The sequence below is a fragment of the Branchiostoma belcheri genome, unplaced genomic scaffold, assembly GCF_001625305.1.
Source record: "Branchiostoma belcheri isolate BF01 breed outbred unplaced genomic scaffold, Haploidv18h27 scaffold25, whole genome shotgun sequence".
NCBI lineage: Eukaryota > Metazoa > Chordata > Leptocardii > Amphioxiformes > Branchiostomatidae > Branchiostoma > Branchiostoma belcheri.
This window is the reverse complement of record NW_017803854.1, coordinates 3,258,328-3,277,522: the sequence shown is the minus strand read 5'-3', so window position 1 is coordinate 3,277,522 and position 19,195 is coordinate 3,258,328. Positions and strand designations below refer to the sequence as shown.

The window sequence follows — 19,195 nt, the reverse complement described above, 5'->3', positions numbered from 1 at the left end:
ATGGAGTCCATCCAATAATTCCCAGACGCAGTCTTCTGGCCAGCGTCTATCTTTCCGTCATTTGATGTAATTTTGCCTGGTACGATGGACAAAAATTTTGCCCAATCTGTCATCTTTGAAAGACAAAAGTGTGTGAAGGTACATGTACATGTATGGAAAGAGGCATTAAACTTTAAGCAACTAAGCTTAGTCTACCAGCAAAATGTACCCCTCAAAATGCAGGAAAAAATGTAATAGAATAGGATCAAGATTTCAAAATTTTCTCAGGGGAGCTGCCAACAGACCCCCCAGGATTGTCACGCCTTACACCTTTGGCGCTCTAGAATGATGCTACGTACATCAAATAAAATTGAGGTGACGCAAAAAAATTTCAGGTTCGCAAGAACACTGCCCAGACATACCAATGCGAGAAACTGCCAACTTCCTATTTGCTTCTCCATAGCTCTATCCCCCATGGCTAGCTCCCCCCTGATAGTGATGTAAGGTGTCAGCCCCCCTCCCAGTCAGCGTGACTCCCCGTAATTACCCAGGAGCCTCCAGAGAACCCAAGGTCACCTGGCCCATAATTCCCCCAGACATGCCAGGAACTGGCAGGCTGTTTTTCTCGGCATGGGGTCCAGCTGGGAGGGAAACTATAAAGTTTCTGCATTCCTGGCAAGCTTGCAGTTCTGGGGAAGTTGGCCAGTGGAGAAGAGGGGCAGCCAGTCAGTGGTTCCTAATGGTACTAGGCACAACTTTTCACCAAACTCCTTGGACCATGTCGGGAGAGATCTTACATTGAGGATTCAAAAGGGAAACATCTTGTGACAATATGAGAGGTGGGTATCTTGATAGAAGGATGTCAATTTTGCTTTTTTTTTAATTTGAATTTTAAAATCTTAAAGTTTTAAAGAAATTAAAGGCAAGAATTCCTCACGGATAGGGTAAGCAGCATGGGTAGATAATTATCATTCTTGAATGTGCTTGTAGTACTACTGGTATAGAAAGTCTTGTAGTTTTCAGCACCGTGGCAGACCATGAAACTTTTTCCTGGATTCAGAATTATCAAAGTGATGGTTGTTTGTGATATTTGTAGGATGTTTGTCAAAATACCGGGCAAAGAATTTGTGTTAAGGTCCAAGGTTCTAAATGTTGATGAAAAATGTTTAAGGCTTGAAGAGTAATTTTTCAAAAGCAGAATTTGTTCAGTAGAAAGTGTCTGGAGGATATTAATTAATTGAGTGTTTCCCTGCTGGGTTGTTGGGGGAGTGAGGATTTTCTTGGGTCTTTCAGTGATTAATTGATTTTTCCTGGGTCATTGAAGGATTAAGGGTTTCCCTGGACCGTTGATGATGTATAAATTGTTGGTTTCCCTGGATCCTTTAGAGACTATTGGTTTCCATGGACTGTTCCAGGACGAACGGTTCCTGGGTCCTTCAGGAAGTTTGAGTTCCTCTGCTATTGAGGGATTTTGTTTCCCTGTGTTGGCTTCATGATTTGTAGATCCTTTGATGAAGGTCATCAGCTGCAAGAATGTTTCACCTGGATTTGGTTACAGGCTGTAAGAATGTCATCACCCCGCCCTCAACTAAACATCCTTCATTAACCTCATGCCTTCAAATGATGATCTTTGACATAGCCTCAAAGTTCAAGGTCAAATTCTTCACCTGGATACATGCAAAATGGACATGCTGTTGACCTTGAGCAGCCAAGGTTATGATGACTATGCCGCTTAACCAAGTGGAAACGTGACGGTGAAACTGATCCTGCGATGCAGTTGAACGACCTTCACAGTCTTAGCAAAATCTCGTGAAGGTCAAGTTGAAAATTTACAATACTTGAAATGAAGCAGTACGATTCCCAGCACTCTGCCAGCATTGGCGGCCAAATTTAGCTCAAACCTTCCGGTGATATTTACAGAAACGACTGATTTCTGGCGAATGTGGCAGGACATTGCCCTTTCCAATGTCAGGGCCAATTAGAACCAGACTTAATAGTCGGTCAATAACTCTAGGAGAGATCCAAGGAAAATACAAGCTATAGACATGCTAATGACCAAAGCACTGACCTTTGGTAGGGTATTATAGTGTATGAAATCCAACTGTACTGTCATTATTCAAGTTTTTCTGGTGATTGACATTATCAGTCTTGCTGTAATGTGTCTGATCAAGGGATAGGAGAGAGAAAGAGAGAATGACTGATCTGCAGTGAAAAGGACTGAATGCACAGATATCACCACTGAAAGGCATTTGCAGCTATAGTTGAAAACAACTATATGTTAACACATAAACAGTTTGTGTAACCAGGACAGAGGAGTTCTGTTGATCACAGCAGCACTTGAAGGACTATAGGTGAGTGGGATTTTGATGGAGAGCTGAAGTGTGATTGATTATTTTGATAACCCAGTTCTGCCCTGATGTTTTGCTGACTGCTGTCTACTTTTGCTGAGCGGATGGGTTTAAGCCTGTGACTTTGTTTTAATGATGTCTCAATCAGGAATGTGCCTTAGTCCAGGCCTTGTCTCCTGAGCGCTATGGGGATGATTTTGATGGAGAGCGATCTTTTTAGCATTTAGTGATTCGACATAGTAAGTGGTCCCAGCTACTTCTTATAACCTTGGTACATGGTATCTAACTTCCTAATTTTACGGTCCATTTCTGATTTCTGGTTGTCACTAAAAAAACTGGCATATTACTAGCGAGGCCTTCGGCACACCTGACTGATTTGGACCACAGGGGCACCTCCTTAGCTTGTAATTGTAGTAGTGAGAACCATATGGAGCCAGCTTGCACGTGAATGAATCAAAAGCAAAGCCTCGAAGTTCATGATCATATGTCTTGGATAAAGGCTTGTGAATGCATGATTTGGCATGCAGTCAACCTTACAATATGTAGGAGCCAACTATAGGCTCAAGTCCTGGTGTAGACCAAGGTGTAGGGGTGTCAATGGTGTAGTGGTTAGAACAATAGACTGTGAACCGGTAGACCCGGGTTTGATTCCGAGTCGTACCCGGTACATGTCTGAACATGCGCCCCGACGTTGTGCCCTTGGGAAAGGCACTTTACACGAATTTCCTCACTCCACCCAGGTGTGAATGGGTACCTAACTTCGGTTGGGGAAAGTCGTATTGAGGTCATCTTGTGGCGCCGAATGGCAGCTGCACAGACCCTTGCGACTGTGTGTATCATTTGTATTATTTGAATGTTGTAATTGTTGTGATTTGTATTGATTATTGCAGTGTTCGAAATACCCGTCTGCAGTCTGCAATTTGCAGATAGATTTTCAAGATTGCAGAAGAAAAAATCTTACAATCTGCAATTTTGCAGAAGGAAAAAATAGGCTCCGGATTCAATAGTTTTCAATTAGCAAAGCAGTGGCGCTGTGAATAGATCGAAAACCTGCGCCGCACGAACCTGCCGGCGTTTTCCAGCAGACTGTAATGGTCCCATATAAGGGAATTTGGGGTCAAAGTTGAACGATTTCGACAAGGCGACGAAAGGCGACGATAACCAAATATGGGCACTCGCCATTTTCCGATGTTAGATTTCGTCTCCCGGGAGGACCCGACAACTGCCTCGTGAATTTTCGGCAGTTTTCGCTGAGCATTTCCCAGCAGGCAACACGGCAAAGGAAACATGGCTCCTCCGAAAAACCATATTGTTGCAAAATGAGAGAGACGGAGACTAAGGTAAACTTCTTTTATTTGAAGGCTGGATTTTCATTTTCCTGGCAGGCTTCTTTGTATGTAGTGATCATCAGTTATTCAGTAACAACAAATATGGATTTTTGTTCCGGTCAAAAAAAACGGTCCACCGACGTTTCGGTTTTTTTGGACCGGACCGATAAAGTTTTACGGTCCGAACATATTTAAAAGATTGATATTTTGAAGAATTTCAGTAATGCTACAGATTTACAAAGCTATAACTATTACCGTTAACGTTATATATATATGATGTAAGAATAGGCATTATTGGTTTCAGAAGGTTGTAATATGGGGGCTTGTGTAGTTGCAGAAAGTGTTTCCAAATTGCAGGACGAAATTTTGACTCTTCTGCAATATTGCAGAGCACTGAAAAAAAGTATTTCGACCACTGTTATTGTGTGATACCCTGCATCAATTCAGCCGTAAGGCTGCGACTGCATGGGTACTGTTTGGACAATAAAAACCAAAAACCAAAACCAATAATAGGTATAGCCGAGTCCATTAAATAGCCCTAGCCTCTAGAAGCAGGTGGAAAGAGTAGAAATTGGCCAAATAGACAGATAACATGCCAGGGGAGTTGGTCCTTCCCAGTCTTTGGCAGACCAACTCTCCTGGCAATTATTATCTGTCCTTTTGGCCAATTTCTACTCTAAGACTTCCAGCCTGAGAAAGGTACAGGGGTGGCCAGCTATCAAAGTGATATGCCGATAACCCATGCATTTATTGGCTCTAAACCAAAATCAAAAGCATATAATAGTTCTGACCAGACAGTTAAATTTGCCATGACCAGCCGGTGGTGTCTCAGTCATCTTTGATTTTATTCCAAATACCACAAAGCCAGACTGAAATATGAAACAGCCAGGAGGTTTGTGGTACCCCACTGTTCAGTTAGACATAGCTTTATTATGATCATTGGCACTGGCTGCTCATAGCTACATGAACGTCCTGTAGGATAAACTTTACTGGTATTGCCTTAAACTACTCTGTATTCTGTCCTCTCCCACCGATCAAAAACATGTCACCAGCACTGGTCTTCTGTTCACACCCCCTGTAACACATGTACACACACATACCAGTACTACATTATAAAATAGATTGTGTTTCAGGCAGAACTAGACATATATGTATAGGAACACTAGTGAACAAAGAAGGTGCACCTGATGTTTGACCTAATGACAAACAAATACTTGCAAGGTTGACTAGGTCAGGTTTTTCAAAGTCCATTAGCGATGTTGCCTTCCAACCGTTAGCCCAGTACCTTTGATTACACCTTTGCACTTATGTAACATGTTTCAAAGGTTGATATGTTACTTTTAAATGTTAAGTTAAATGTTGTATGTAAATAATGTTGTAATTTCGATGTAGTGTTTTTATACTATTGTTGTGTATTGTTATTACTTTAACTCCAGGAAGATTAGCTACATACTTGATTTTGTACCAATGTCTTGTGTGTCGCTTATGGAGTTTAATAAAGCACATAAAGCACATAAAGGTGAAAAAAATATCTGTATTAATCAAATTTTGTTGTTTAGCCTCCAATTTATAAGTCTTGTTGTTGTTGTATGACACATATAGATCTTGTAGGAAAGTCCCAGGTAACAGGTTGATCAGGTTTCAAACTGACCTTGTAATTTTCCATACCTCCTTGAGGCTTTGTTTGTAGCATGGGGATTTTCCGCTTTTTAATTAGTTTTACTGTAAGGACTGTACATGTAGGTTTGTCCCTGACACAATTTCCCTCTTAGAAGAGGAAGTTCTGATATCAAAAGGGATGTTTGAAATACTTGGATGCACACAGTTAGTCAGTAAAGCCCTTGCCTGGGAAAATCCCTACAGGTGTTGCTTGTACTTGTTGTACCAACCAATCAGCACACAGGAGGAAGTAAGTTCCAGCTTAACCGTCGCGGACTGCACACAGTTTGACACAGTGTTACGTGAGGGTCGGCAGATAGGACCTGCGAGACAGGTGAAGCCGGTAATGTCTGCTTCTGAGCTGTGCAATGAAGGGTGAAGGAGACACAGGTGGGACATTATTACTGTCTGTCTGGGACCTGGGAGCTTGTTATACTGTTGCTAGATCCTCTGTACTTAAAGGTTGACATGCAGTTTTGCTATTGTTATATTTCAGTCCATACCATGGTATGGATGAAATATATTGTGTTCTCTCATGTTTCTTCTTCTCCTCCTGCCAAACAGTCAGAGGGATTCAACTCCGCCATCATTCAGCCAAATGACTTGAAATTTGGCATGGAGGTAGAGTGGGCCAATACCCTCAGGCGTTTTTTTCATTTTTTTGATACATGCCTTTGAAAATTTTTTAAGAAGGTTTTTTGGGGCATTTTTCGCCAAAAAATGGATTTTTGGATCCTGAGCCCTGGTTTTACAACCAAATGATCTGAAATTCGGTATAAGGGTACCTTGAACATGTGTCTACAGAATAGCAGTCACATATTTGGCATAAACCACTTCCAAATGACTCATTTGGGGGACTTTAATGGCTATTTTCAGCAAAAAAAAGGGCCAAAAGTGCTATACCCGTTCCATGTTCTATCTAAAGAATGTCCGGTTCCATCCATGGAACACGTGTTCCATTGCGGGTTACCTGAGGTCACATTGCACCTAAGTGGTGCGTAATGACCCACACATTCAATTTTATGTGCCTAAGACCTTCAAAATGTATCAAATCTCAAGACATCATTGTTAGTTTTTGCATACCTGTAATAAGATTAGTAAAGCTTTCGAGATTCAAAGTACTTGTTGTTGCATCTTTGTTCTCATATAGCTACTATTTAATTCATTTATTTGAGAACCTTTGCCAGTTTTGCACTGGGGTAAGTTTGGAATAGTCCATTTTTGCGTGGGAGGGAGATGGACTGAAATATGCTGTATTTGCTCCCAAGCAAATGTCGGCCTTTCTAGTTTATAGTCCCTTCTGCTAGCAGTTAGGGTTGCATTCACGTGTGTCTAACCTGATAATGTACCTGGGTGAGAGTGAGTACCTGTGTGAATGAAACAATTAAACAACTTGTTGGTTTGCATTACTACATGTATTGACACATGGTACATTTTGAAGACAGTTGAGATATCTGTGTTCTTACTAAGTTACACATTTGTAAATATATATAGACATTTGGAGTATACAGACATGTGTACTTTGAAATTTTGGTCTACTTCTACAAGTTTGTCTCTGACCTAAACCCTATAATACTGTACAATGTATACATACTCCAACAATCCCACCATAACATACACACTCAGAGTCCTACAACTAAATTGATTGTCATCCAAGCAGAACATGATTCACAGTCAGCAAACTGTGCGGAAGGCACCTTCATCTCTGGACAGCAAACATTTGTTCAAGACAACTAAATCAAAACAAAGCTGTTTGTTCAAAGTCCAACATTCAAGCAAGGACGTTTTTTTTTTACTCCTCATTGATTTAGGTCAACTAATTAGTCATGGGAGTTTCATGTTGTTTGTGTGAAACATATGATTTATGCATGTACATGTAATATATAACTAAAACGTTAGTCGTTGAATGGAATTGAATTTTTTTTCTTGCAAACAGTAGGAACTGTTAGTCTTACGTGGAACTGTTAGTTTTATGTGGACAGCATATTTATTCAATGACTATAAAAGATGATTTAAGTAAAGCGCTGATTGGTTGTATTATAATGCATATTGGACCCTGGCTGATAACCTCTTGGCGTGCGTGACGTGCTTTGAGATATTTTCTGGAAGACTTTTCCTGGTCTAAAATTTCGTAGAATATCTCATTATGCACGGTTCATCACTAATAAACCAGTTCTTATTGATAATTTATTACTTATTTTTCAGTTACATTTTTTATTGGCGTCAATTCTACAGTGAGAAATGTGACTGTGTCTTGATCATGGCATAATCTTAAGTTCCTTTTAAACATTAGGTGCTGTTTTATGAGCCTGGTTTTATACGTTGCTATGATTTAAAACTTAACAATGCTTTTTATGTCCATAATTTGACAACAGCTATTGTTGTAATTTATCAGGGCTGACAACAGTTATTAGAGACAAGAGCTTGCTATGCCCCCTACTGTTGCTTTACAGCATATCATCAAGCAGGAAGTACTTTCTATCCAAGGGAAGAAAGATAAATAAACACTTCAAGAAAATAAAGGATAAATACAATAATATTCCTGATTTCCAAAGACAAGTTTCCTCCAATATTCACATGGGACACAGAAATTTGTGGGTTGATTTTCACATATCAGATTGGGTAGAAAAATGTCCTACAGCATACAGCTGATTAAAAAGTGTTAACTAGATAAGTGTGATTAATCAATAACTGTCACAAAGTAAATTTTCCTTATTATGGTGATATATTACATAAGACCCCCAGCTGACAGTGGACATTTAATTTGAAGCAGTCACTGGAGCAGGATCAGATCTCAACAGCCGTCTGAAATCCAGTAACTTTCAGAAAACTGCCCGTAACTGTTGGCAGAAACGTCAGATAGAGGCTGCAATGGAGGCTAGGTGTATGTGCAAATTCTGACTACCAAAGCAAATGCTCGTATTTCTCAGTTTAGACTATATGCAACTGGGACTTCCAGTTCTTCAGAAGATCTTGGTTCTCCTTAGGAAATTAAGTGTGCCAATTGAACCAAAAGTTCTCCTTTTTGCTAAGAGCATTTTTTTTCTGTGTGTAATTGTTCAGTGGACCCGAGGGGGAAGTTTGGACAGGAAATCTGTATAATGGCAGGCCCAGGAAATAATGGCCAAGTGTGTGTCACAAGCGGCAGTGTTGCAGATGGGACAGGTATGGCTTTAGGTTTATCGCAGGTGCAAAACAGGTGGGAGATTCAGGTGTGCTAGTGCAGATGTAACAGGTGGTTCTGCAGATGCAGCAGAGATGGTTGCAGGTGTGACAGGTAGGGTTGCAGGTGCAGTAAAGAACAGTGTAGGAGGTACAGCATGTATGTGGCAGGTGCAATGGAGAGGGTTGCAGGTGCAGTGGAGAGGGAGTACAGGTTTCAACAGGTTGTACTGCAACTACAGGTGCAGTGAAGAGGGTTGCAGGTGTAACAGGTTGCAGGTCCAGTAGAGAGGGTTTCAGGTATAGCAGGTAGGTTGCAGGTACAGCAGTTATATTGCAGGTGCAGAAGAGAGGTAGCCACGTTGCCATCTTCCGTAGTAGCCGCTGACTTCCTTTTCACTGGCACCATGGTAGCCAGCAATAAGGGAGCTGTGGAGGATGGCACCCAGGCTAGTAGTAGAGGTACCAGGCAGCAGGTGCAGAAGGGAGTTTCACGGGTGCAGTGTATCAAAGTAGGTGTTTCAGGTGTTTCTACTTCTCTCATCCCTTTCTCCTGTTCCCTCAGACTACTCAGTGGCAGAAGCGTGGCAGCGGGCCATGGGGTCGTCAGAGGATCGGAACGGGACAGCTGTGAAGGAAGGCTGGCTCAGGAAGTCCCCCCCACTGGACAAGAAGACATCTGTCTTTAAGGTGAGGAAGAAGCTGTGCAAATGTAGTAGTTGCGGCCCTTAACTTAGGCTTAAGAATTGGTTCACTTTTCCTAATGTACATTGGGTGGGTTTGGTCTGCTGTGAGTGATTTGTTTCAAGCATCTTAAACAGCTCAATGACAGTACCCGGCAATATACATGTATGTTTCCCTATTTCTGAGTCAAATCAATAGCTTGGGTGGTATTGTATTTGTTTACCAGAAACCCTCTTCCTGTATTTTTTGGGAGCGCCCCTGTATACAAGTAGGATGGCATCCAGGCTATTAGATCTACACAAAGCTTTACAAACAAGATGTCTTTATCAGACATAACCAATTTTTATCAAATAAAATGTACATTGTATGAGTACAGTTAATTCCGTTTATAATTATATTAACAGTTCATTCACTAGAATCACATTGTTGAAGCAGCAATTAATGGTCAGATCTCAAGTGCTAATGCTACTCAGCATGACAAGTGCTAATGCTAGTCATGCTGAGTAGGAATTTGAATCAGTCATTAAAACAAATAGTTCTATAATTGAAAGAAAATGGCAGGCTTAATGCTGAACCATTGTGGCTAACCTAAGTCAGGTTTCCTACATAGAAAGTTTGTGGAGATAGAATTAAGGGAATTTAGCTCCTCCTATCATGTTTCCGTCATTCTGCAGACAAACATCACCAGCATGATTACGTCCAATTACCTCTAATCCGCCCGTAATGAAACCATAGGAAAGGAATGTGCTTTTCTGATGGTTTCCAGTGAAGGATTCGGTATGGTAATGCCAGTTGTTTCCCCGATAAGGCCACAGGAATAGGACTCACTGGTCTTCAAGGTCTGGGGAGTAATGTTATCGTTGGCATCTCAAACATGTGGTTTGAACACAGCAATCAAAACATGTCCAAAGCTGCCAAAGTGGGAATTCCCCCATCACGTGAAGTGGTCATGAGTCCCCACCTGTCAGATCCTGATAGTTACTGTGGTGGCTCCAACTTTCTTCTGCTTCAAGCTGAGATGATTTTCAACCCGTGTGCTGTTTTCTTACCTCTGGATACAGAAGTATATTTCTGTTGGCTGAGCCGTGGATTTGTGTGCCTGTACAAATGTATGCCGAAGTAGTGTTGGTTGTGTGGAGGGTGGGAGTTGATTTTGACAGTTGATTGATAGGGAGATCAAGCCTGAAGGTGACTCATGTACGTGATAGGATTATATGGGCGGTATGTGAAGGAATTTAGGGGTGTGATACCCATTAGATTACATCATATAATTCTCAAAAACCCAAGACACTCACTTACTAGAAGTCTGAAATCGCTGATTTCTTCTTTTCCTTGCAATCCAGGGTAACAGTTCACTTTGAGTGACTTCAGGTATGGGCATGCTTCTATCAGAACACAGTGTAACATAGAAATACTGTGTGGTAATATTGTGTAGTATTGTGTGTTCAACGTCAATGTGAAAAACACATGTTGCTCATCTTCAAAATCTTCTTATCCTTAGGTTAATCCAGTATGAAGACCTTGATTCAGAAAAATGCGAACCAGAAATGGCAACAAAGTAGCCTTAAGCTGTGTTAACCCGGCATTAACACAGTGTATATTTGTCTGTCCTTTAAGGTCATCTAAAAACGTCGAAGAAAAACAAGTTTAGCAGCGAGGTTCATGCTTTACGTTCCTGCCATCACAGGTGGTTAATGATGTCAAGGGTACAGAGTTGGATGTCAACAGGTTTTCGTAAAAGCTGTTGTTGTTCTGTAGTCTTGGCTTTACTTTTGAATACCAGGAATTTTTCAGCCTGATGGTGCCTTGCATGTTGCAGTTGTTGACACAGTGTTTATTGCATTTTTGCTGTCGACTTTGATCGAATTCTGACTGTTCCACCAGGCAACTGGACTTCTGTGTTGCAAATTGGACCAGAGGTCTGGGTTTTTATCGGAAATTAATGAACAAAGTCCATTGCCCAGCCTAGGAAGTCGTAAAAATTCCTGGGAGGACCTGAGTCACGATGGTCATGTGAGTTTGGCAAGAGAAAGAACTGTTACAATGTCAAAGGTTTTAGAGGAGTGTCATTTTATTTTATAGCTTCAGACTTGCCAGGCCTGTTTTTAGCGGCTCAGGAAGATCTGGATTTCACTGGTTCCACAACTTTATATGAGGCAACTTTAATATATACTAGTATATGAGACTAGTTTATGTGAGGATTGCTGTAATGTATATGGTTAAGCCTTGTAAACATGTTGTTAAGTCACACTGTTAATGACCTTTGTCCCAATTTGTTCATCGCCAGAAGGTTTTTTTAATTTAAAGATTGCTAGAGTCAAGCAAGCATATTTTTCTCCCCCAAATCAACCCAATCAAATTGGATACGACTCAGTGACTGCTGAACATCGGCCTGTCCCTAGCCTAATATTTGCGCAATGATGAAGATGACACAGGCCATATTTTTCTGATAATGTGGCAAAGTATTTTCCTGATGTGTGACTTGACTTTAGGAAAAAAAATGTCAGGATTGTGGACTTTCCTTTATCAGACTTGGTTGTTGGAGTAATTGCCTTTGTCAGCACAACAGGTGGTTCGTGCTAGTCCACCAGCCCTTGGGACCAGACAGAGTTTCTTGGAAGTTGTGCAATCAAGATAACAACACGAAAGCAGTGCTCATTGAAGGGTATTGATGTAATGACTGGATTCACAAGTTTTAGATGTTTATCAACTTGATTTAACCTTTAGCACACTGACATAGCTGTTTGGATACCAATGTTAGACTGGCAGCAGGTAGTATGTGTGATTGAATTTGATGATGATATCAGGTTCAGGTTGTAGTATTGTGTACTTAAACCTAAAAATGCCATCTATCAGTGAACACAGAATTCGTTGCCTTTCAATGTTGTGAATTGTAAAATGGTGGTTTTATTTTTGCAGAAGAAATTCATTACACCATGAATATGTCTTCCTTGCATGACTACTGTACTACAGACTTGTTCTAACTCCAAATTCAAAACACTGTGAAAACATCCCTACTGCTGCAGACTAAAACCACAGCAAAGTGTCACGATTTACAGTATCCCCCTACAGAGCCTGCAGTAGTTACCCCTCCATGACCTGTGTACTTTGTCTCCCACCCCCCAGGCCTGGGAGTGGCGCTGGTTTGTTCTGCGGATCACCCCCCAGCAACAACTGGAACTGGAGTACTACAAGGACAAGGACAGCTCCAGGAAGGACGAGCCAAAAGGCATCATCAAGTTCGGAAAGGCGGACTTTTACGAGGAAATCATCAAGCTGTGCGACAAGAAGGACAAGAAGGTTGCTGACATCATCAGCAAGCACAAGTCTGAGAACATCTTCACTGTGACCAGCTCTGAGGGGAGAACCTTCTTCTTGATCTGTGAGACAAAGTAAGACAACTTTGGGTTAGAAAGTGTTACTGTAACACCATTATAAGGACAGCTACGTACAGTGCTACATGTACAAATGTATATCAATGTAAAGGAAATAAATAAACTGAAACTGAGACCTCTTCTGCTCAAAGAACTGTAATAATTGAGCAATGCATTATTATTTGAGAAGAGAGTGGGTCTTGAGAGAAGATTTCATTGTTGCTAAATTACATTTTTTCATGTTGTGACAAGATTCTGATGATGATGATGTTCTGTATCTGTAATAGCCATTTTAGTCAACCTTCACCATAGCGTTTTATTATGTTCTTCTCTTCAAGGGAGGACCTGGAGAGTTGGTTTGACCTACTGCAGCAGCATCTGGAGGAATTAGGATACATCAAGGTTAGCACACAAACTTACTTATCAATACTTCAAGGTTGGCACATACAGCTACTTGTCAAGGTCAAAGCACAAAATTATTCTATAAAAGATTTTTTTATTAAGGCAAAGGCAAAAAACAGGAGGCAAATCTGTCATCAGTCGAGTTAAATGTAGTCTTAAAATCTTCATCAACTTTGATGTCTTCTTCCAAAGGTCAAAGTTGACAGGTCAGGTTTGATCAGGTGCACCTTAGATATACGAGCTGTTTAAAGAGCAGGAAGCTGCAGGGAGAGGTGCTTGTCCTGAATACTGTCATGCCATCTCCCAAGCATCTGCTTTAGTACGTTGTGTTACAGAGGTTACTGTTCCAGTGGGTTCGATTGAAATTCTACGACAGTCCCCAAGTTCAAAGTGTTAACTGCCAACTATGACTGGCATTCCTCCCCCAGTCCAAGTCTGGCCCCCTGAAGGGCAGCAGCCTGGCTTTGATCAGAAAACCACTGATGAATCCTGCACACAGTAGCCTGTGGGCCGGTTTGTTTATGGTCAGGGTTTGTTATGAAATGGGGGGAAGGGCAGCGGGGTGCCTGGTGTTGTGACTTCTGCGTTGGGGAGGCAGTAAAAAAGTGGAAGGGTTGCCAAGCCTCAGCTGCACACAGTCACGTCTATTTTGGAGTCAGCGGCTATATTCAGCTTCTAGGTCAAAACAACCTGTTTGTTACCTTCAGCAGAAGGTTATGTTTTTGTTAGTGATCAATTGATATAATTCATGCAAATGAGGATCTTATCAGCATAATGAACAAGAAACTTTATTTACAATCTGTCAGTCATGAATTAAAAGAAGTTAACGTCAACGGGCTCTCTCCTCAATTCTTACATTTCTTAAGCTTGAGTGAAAGGCCCTTGTTTTCTTTCCTTCTCATGACTCTGTTCATTTTGACCAGGGTTTCGCCCTCCAGAACAGAGCTCGAGGACGGTCTACCACACAACCATGCGGACCGCGGCCACGAGAGAACACGCCTGAGCGTTACTTGATTTCTGCACCTGGCCGGAACCAAAACGCCTTCGCAGGAGCAGGAGAGAGGGAACCACAGGTGCAGATTGCTATGTCAAGTCTTTGAAAACATTGATTTCTGAAAAGTGGGAAAGATTGGTAATGGACAGACATGTTGAAAAACTGATAATGGAGCTACAAGCTGCCACACTGGTAGGTGGTTCTCTTGTTTGTCTTAAAATTGGCAGTGAACTAGTTTGCTGAAACAAATTTTGGGAAAGCAAGGGGTTTGTATATCCAATGTGATGATAATACTTGTACCTTTTAAGGACTATTTTTTACTGGAGGGACTTTTAAGTACTAGTTTCTTGAAACAATGGGAATGGAATGAGTACCTCCAGTTGCCACTGTCTTGTAATCTTGTCTGACTGTTATTCTCTTCCCTCTCAGCCCGAGCCAGACGTTGCCGTTTACCCGTCACAGACGCCGAGTCCTCGTCCCTACAGCTCCAGCTCCTCCTCCGGCTGCTCGCGCTGCTCCAGTATCTCCAGCCAGTCCAACCCAGACGTGCTGTACGCTGCTGTCTACCGCTCAGCGACCCCCACAGGCCAACCACCTGCACATCATAGTCCGACCCCAGCAATCCAACCACCGGCACGACGTAGTCCGTCCCCGACCATCCAACGTCCCACGTGCCTGGCCCTGACCAGCCAGTCTAGCCTAGATGCACAGCAGTCGCCCGGCGATGAAGACAAGGCAACGTCGGCGCCACTCAGCATTCTTCATGCCCGTGGTGGATCCTCTCGCACGAGCCCGCCCTTTACTCCACCAGACACACCCATGTCGCCGCTGTCCTCCACACCCACCTTCGACTTCAACCCTGAGTTCATCCACCAGCTGCAGGAGGAGGGAGATGTCAGAGAACAGGAGGAGAGACAGGAGCCAAACTACCGTCTCCTGCACAATCCAAGCCAGCCCTGCTGCCTGCGACACCATATAGTGTATGTGAACGCTGACACTGCAAGAAGACATCAAGAAGAAGACTTGTACGAAAACATCCACGTGATTGAGGATGAGAAACTGTGGCTTCGGAGGGTGAAGACGAGGAAGGCATCACTGAGACAGTCATGTGCTCCGATCACGAAGCTCCTGGAACCTCAGCAGGGAATCCCCATCTCCCAAGCAGACCTGGATGATGAGGAAGTTTTTGGAAACGAGGAGAAAGAAGAGGCAGAGATGGAAGATATTTATGAACAGATGGGCTCCCATCCCAGAGAGCATCCTGATACTGAGACCACACCTATGTCTTTATTGTCAGAGGCAGCGGTAGAAAACCCCTACAGCTCAGGGGAGGAGGACCTTTATGTCCTGCCCACTGGTAGGGTCTCACCTGATAGTCACTACGGCATACGTCCACTGTTCTCACAAGAAATAGCAAGCTCAACACCAGGATCCTATGCGGTACGGGGAAAAGATGACAGTATAGCACAGAGTAGTGGTGGGGAGATGTCCCAATCTGATGAGGAAGATAGAGAGGATGTGTCAGAAATAAGAAAAGCAATGGAAGCAGCTGCGGCTGATTTACTCCCAGATAACAGTGAAAGGAGAACTATCCGTTGCATGCTGAAGCAGGAGAATCTGTGCCAGGAGGATGAATTTGCCTTTGTGGAGCAGCAGAGAGAACTGTTACAGAGATACTCCAGACCACAGGCAGCCCCTAAGGCATCTACCCTGGGAAGGCAGGTGGATAGTCGGCAGCACAGGAGGCCTGGTAAGTGATATTTTGTGTGACAATTTTTTCTGTTACATCAAGGAGGTTGTATTTAACCTCCTTGGTTACATATTGTTTTACACTTTCATCTTTTCATCCCAAGTTTTTTTAAACAATCTCTCCTTTATCCAAGTGTAAGCCTTAGGTTACTAGAAGTAGAGAATTGTTCTAAGTGAAATATTGATACATTGTTGTTTGTTTAAAGAAATGATCTCATCACTTGCTTCTCAATTGGTTTCACAGCATTGCCACCGAGGAGCTTTTCCTGCGATGACCACAGTCCCCCCAGGTCACCTAATGGCTCCCACAGCCCACATGCACCATTGAGCAGATCGAGGTCAGGCTCTTCAGGAATGGAGGCGCCTCCGGCAGACACGACGATGAAGAAACGAGCCAACACGTTACCCCTACTGCACAGCAGCGGACCACCACCCCTTCCCACTGAGCCCCCACCCCTCCCGCCAAGAGTCAGCCTGCCCCCCTCGAGAATCAGCCTGCCCCCCTCACCGTCTGAGCTTCAGGCAGAGTAAGTATCTGTCATCAGTCAGACATACTGGCCCAGTATACAGTGTACTTCTTGTAGGTTCAGTTGCACTGAAATGCTGGGGACAAGGATGATTCCTTACATGTACTTCCTGCTACAGCAGTAATATTTTAGGATGGCTGACCTCTGGGTTTGTGTGTCTGTTTGTCTGGACAGAGTAAGTTGACAGTACATTCTTTGAAAATTTTATTCCCATAACGTTACTCATGACCTCCGAACTCCGAATTTTCTGCAGGATTATTCGGCAGCAGATGGACAGTGCAGGGATCAAGGTCATACTCAGCAGAGAAGAGGTCATCAACAAACTGGGCTTCGTGGAATGTTTCAGTGCTGTGTGGTAAGTTTATCACCTTTCTATTTCTTCTGTCAAGTTGTCAGGTATACGTCTATTCACTGAATAGTGAAGACCTTTCTAATTTTCTATATACATTATTTGTACTGGGTAGTTTTGTTGATTTTAGTATCTTTCACAGTATGAACATTTAGAGTCTGGAGATCTGTATCTGTATAGCTGGTATAACCACCCTTCGGCGTAACACACCAGCTTCGCAGGCACAAGATTTTACCATGCACTAGAGCAAGGGAAGTTGATTCTGTCAGTCTCTCATTAGTTGCTTTTTTGTCATTGGCACTAGGATTGCTGGATGGAAGGAGAAAGAGGCCCCGACCCTGAAGCAGTACTTCTATGTGGGAGATTGTGTCTATGCGATCAACGACCAGAGAGTGAACACCGCTGATGATGCCAGAAGAACCATTCAGACGTCCATGAAGGATCAGGTGTGGCTCTTATTCTGTCAGTCTCTTGTCAGTCACATCATCACATCTATAACTCAGTCATGTTTTCATATTCCTCCACTTGATGCACAAAATAATGGTCCATCTATGTAATACGACATCTTTATTGGTTTTCCAACCACAAACATACATATGCAGGGAAAGACAAAAGTCTCCCTGAAGTGGATAGTTTGTTACAATATAATCAAAACACATAATACAATACAATCAATGAACAATAAACAGCTTAAAGATAACAAAATTGGATGTTACAATGTATGCTAGCATTTTCCTATACACTGGTCTGGATTCCAGACTGTTCTCAGGGCTAGTATACACATGTAGGCCCTAGGGCCCTAGTGATAGGGTCTGTCATAAAATTTCTTTGGGGACAGGTTGACCCTGGAACCGAAGAGCTAGCCTGCATACTGATCCTGGCAACAGTCTGGCACATAGGCTACCACACGTAGTACCATTTTGTAATTCTGTATGGTAACACAATAAATTTAGTTTCCTACATAGACTGTAGATTTCCTCTGCTGATTTATGACGCTCTTTAATGTATTTTGTATTGCTGTCCCAGATCATCTTCCTTGTCAAGCGGCTGCCCCATGCGAATGTGGTCACTCTAAGGAGGACCACAGATGGAGAGAAACTTGGCATTGACATCAAGACAAACCATGCAGAGGTACCAAACCCATAAAATGTTAACATTCATGTAGAATTTTTATTTGTCTGTTGCATGAAGGATGGTAAGTGATTTTGACACTTGATTGATTGGGATATCTAGCCTGTTGGTGACCCAGCACCCACCGGGTGAGAGTAAGCGGGTGGTACACTGTATTTGAAGGATTTCAGGAAGTGGTATAATACCCGATTACATTGCATCATACAATCCCCACCAATACATTCTAATACATCCAAGAAAACCCAATATACTTCAGAATTCAGAAATCTCTCATCTCTTCTTTAATGTTTGGTTGTTTTGTTGGTTCATTCCTGACTGTGTTGTTTCCCTGCTGTCCAGATCACAGCGGTTGACCCTGACGGCCTGGCTGGGCAGCAGGGCCTGAAACCCAAGTACAGCATGAACAACTACCAGGTTAACTGGACCATCACCAAGATCAACAGCCTCCCAGTCAGCATCCTGGCAGTACAGGAGAAGGTCAGGGGCAACTTTAGCTTGTTAAACTGGTTGTTATAGTGCAGTTGTATGTAATGATGAAATCTTTGCATGTTGGAAGGGGGTATCTAATGTAGATGCTGCAGCTACTGCTACAGAGGGGGGACTGGGGGCACTGACGGACAAAAATTTTGTTTTGTTGTTAGCCATTAACAGTGTAGCTTTTTAGAAAGAGCTCATTAAACTGAACAAAATGGTTTTTGTTTGAAGTAAATCGGATGTTGTATGGCGGAGATATTTGTAATTTATGTCCCCATTTTGGGGTCGTCGTTGTTACGAAGTCGGTAAGATACGCCATTTTTATCATTTTTCATATGCTAATATCATAAAAACGAAACATCACACAGACTTCAATTTACTTGTACAATGCTCTATTGATATCATATTAAATGATGTGTAAAAACCAGAATCATTGCATCATTATTTACAGAAATACATAATCCTGAAATATTGAACAATATGCCCTTCGGGAGCACGCATGGAAACTGTTGATTTTGGCAAAATGCCAAAAATTTCTAAGTCCCCCTAATTACATATGCAAAACCACAATAATTCCACTATACTTAAACATATCTGATCCAAATTCACATCTAAGGGGTTTGGACACACACTGAATCCGAATATACAATCAAAAGTGGCATATCTTATCTCCATATCGTGCTTTTATGACTTTATTGCCGTCGGCCTAATTAATTATGCGCGAATGCATTTTCTCCCATGTCTTTCATTGTATGTCAACATTATTTCACATCGTAGGGGGTTTTGGCACGTGCTGAATCCAAATTTGCTATCAAAATTGGCATATCTCATCATCTTATAGTACTATTATGAATTTACACACAGTTTTATGATGTTCCCTCATTATATATGCATCGACAGATTTTCTTACAGAACATAGATGTTTTGTATACATTTATCCATCTTCTACTATATAAAACTTATCTTAAAACTTAACAATATTAAAGTCTATAGAGATCTATTGGTCCTAATCTTACTCATGTCCTTTCTTCTTTT

General features: G+C 42.2%; 1 protein-coding gene across 1 annotated transcript in view; it reads left to right on the top strand.

Moving 5' to 3' along the window:
• Nucleotides 1–5,682: 5,682 nt before the first annotated feature.
• LOC109471424 overlaps nt 5,683–19,195 on the top strand; it is a 16,261-nt gene continuing 2,748 nt past the window's right edge. The window contains exons 1-12 of the mRNA XM_019770707.1: nt 5,683–5,704; nt 8,348–8,479; nt 9,042–9,166; nt 12,287–12,552; nt 12,873–12,936; nt 13,860–14,009; nt 14,360–15,680; nt 15,924–16,206; nt 16,460–16,561; nt 16,860–17,001; nt 17,582–17,686; nt 18,026–18,163. Coding sequence (XP_019626266.1) covers nt 5,683–5,704; nt 8,348–8,479; nt 9,042–9,166; nt 12,287–12,552; nt 12,873–12,936; nt 13,860–14,009; nt 14,360–15,680; nt 15,924–16,206; nt 16,460–16,561; nt 16,860–17,001; nt 17,582–17,686; nt 18,026–18,163 — 2,850 coding nt within the window. The remainder of the gene's footprint in view (nt 5,705–8,347; nt 8,480–9,041; nt 9,167–12,286; nt 12,553–12,872; nt 12,937–13,859; nt 14,010–14,359; nt 15,681–15,923; nt 16,207–16,459; nt 16,562–16,859; nt 17,002–17,581; nt 17,687–18,025; nt 18,164–19,195) is intronic.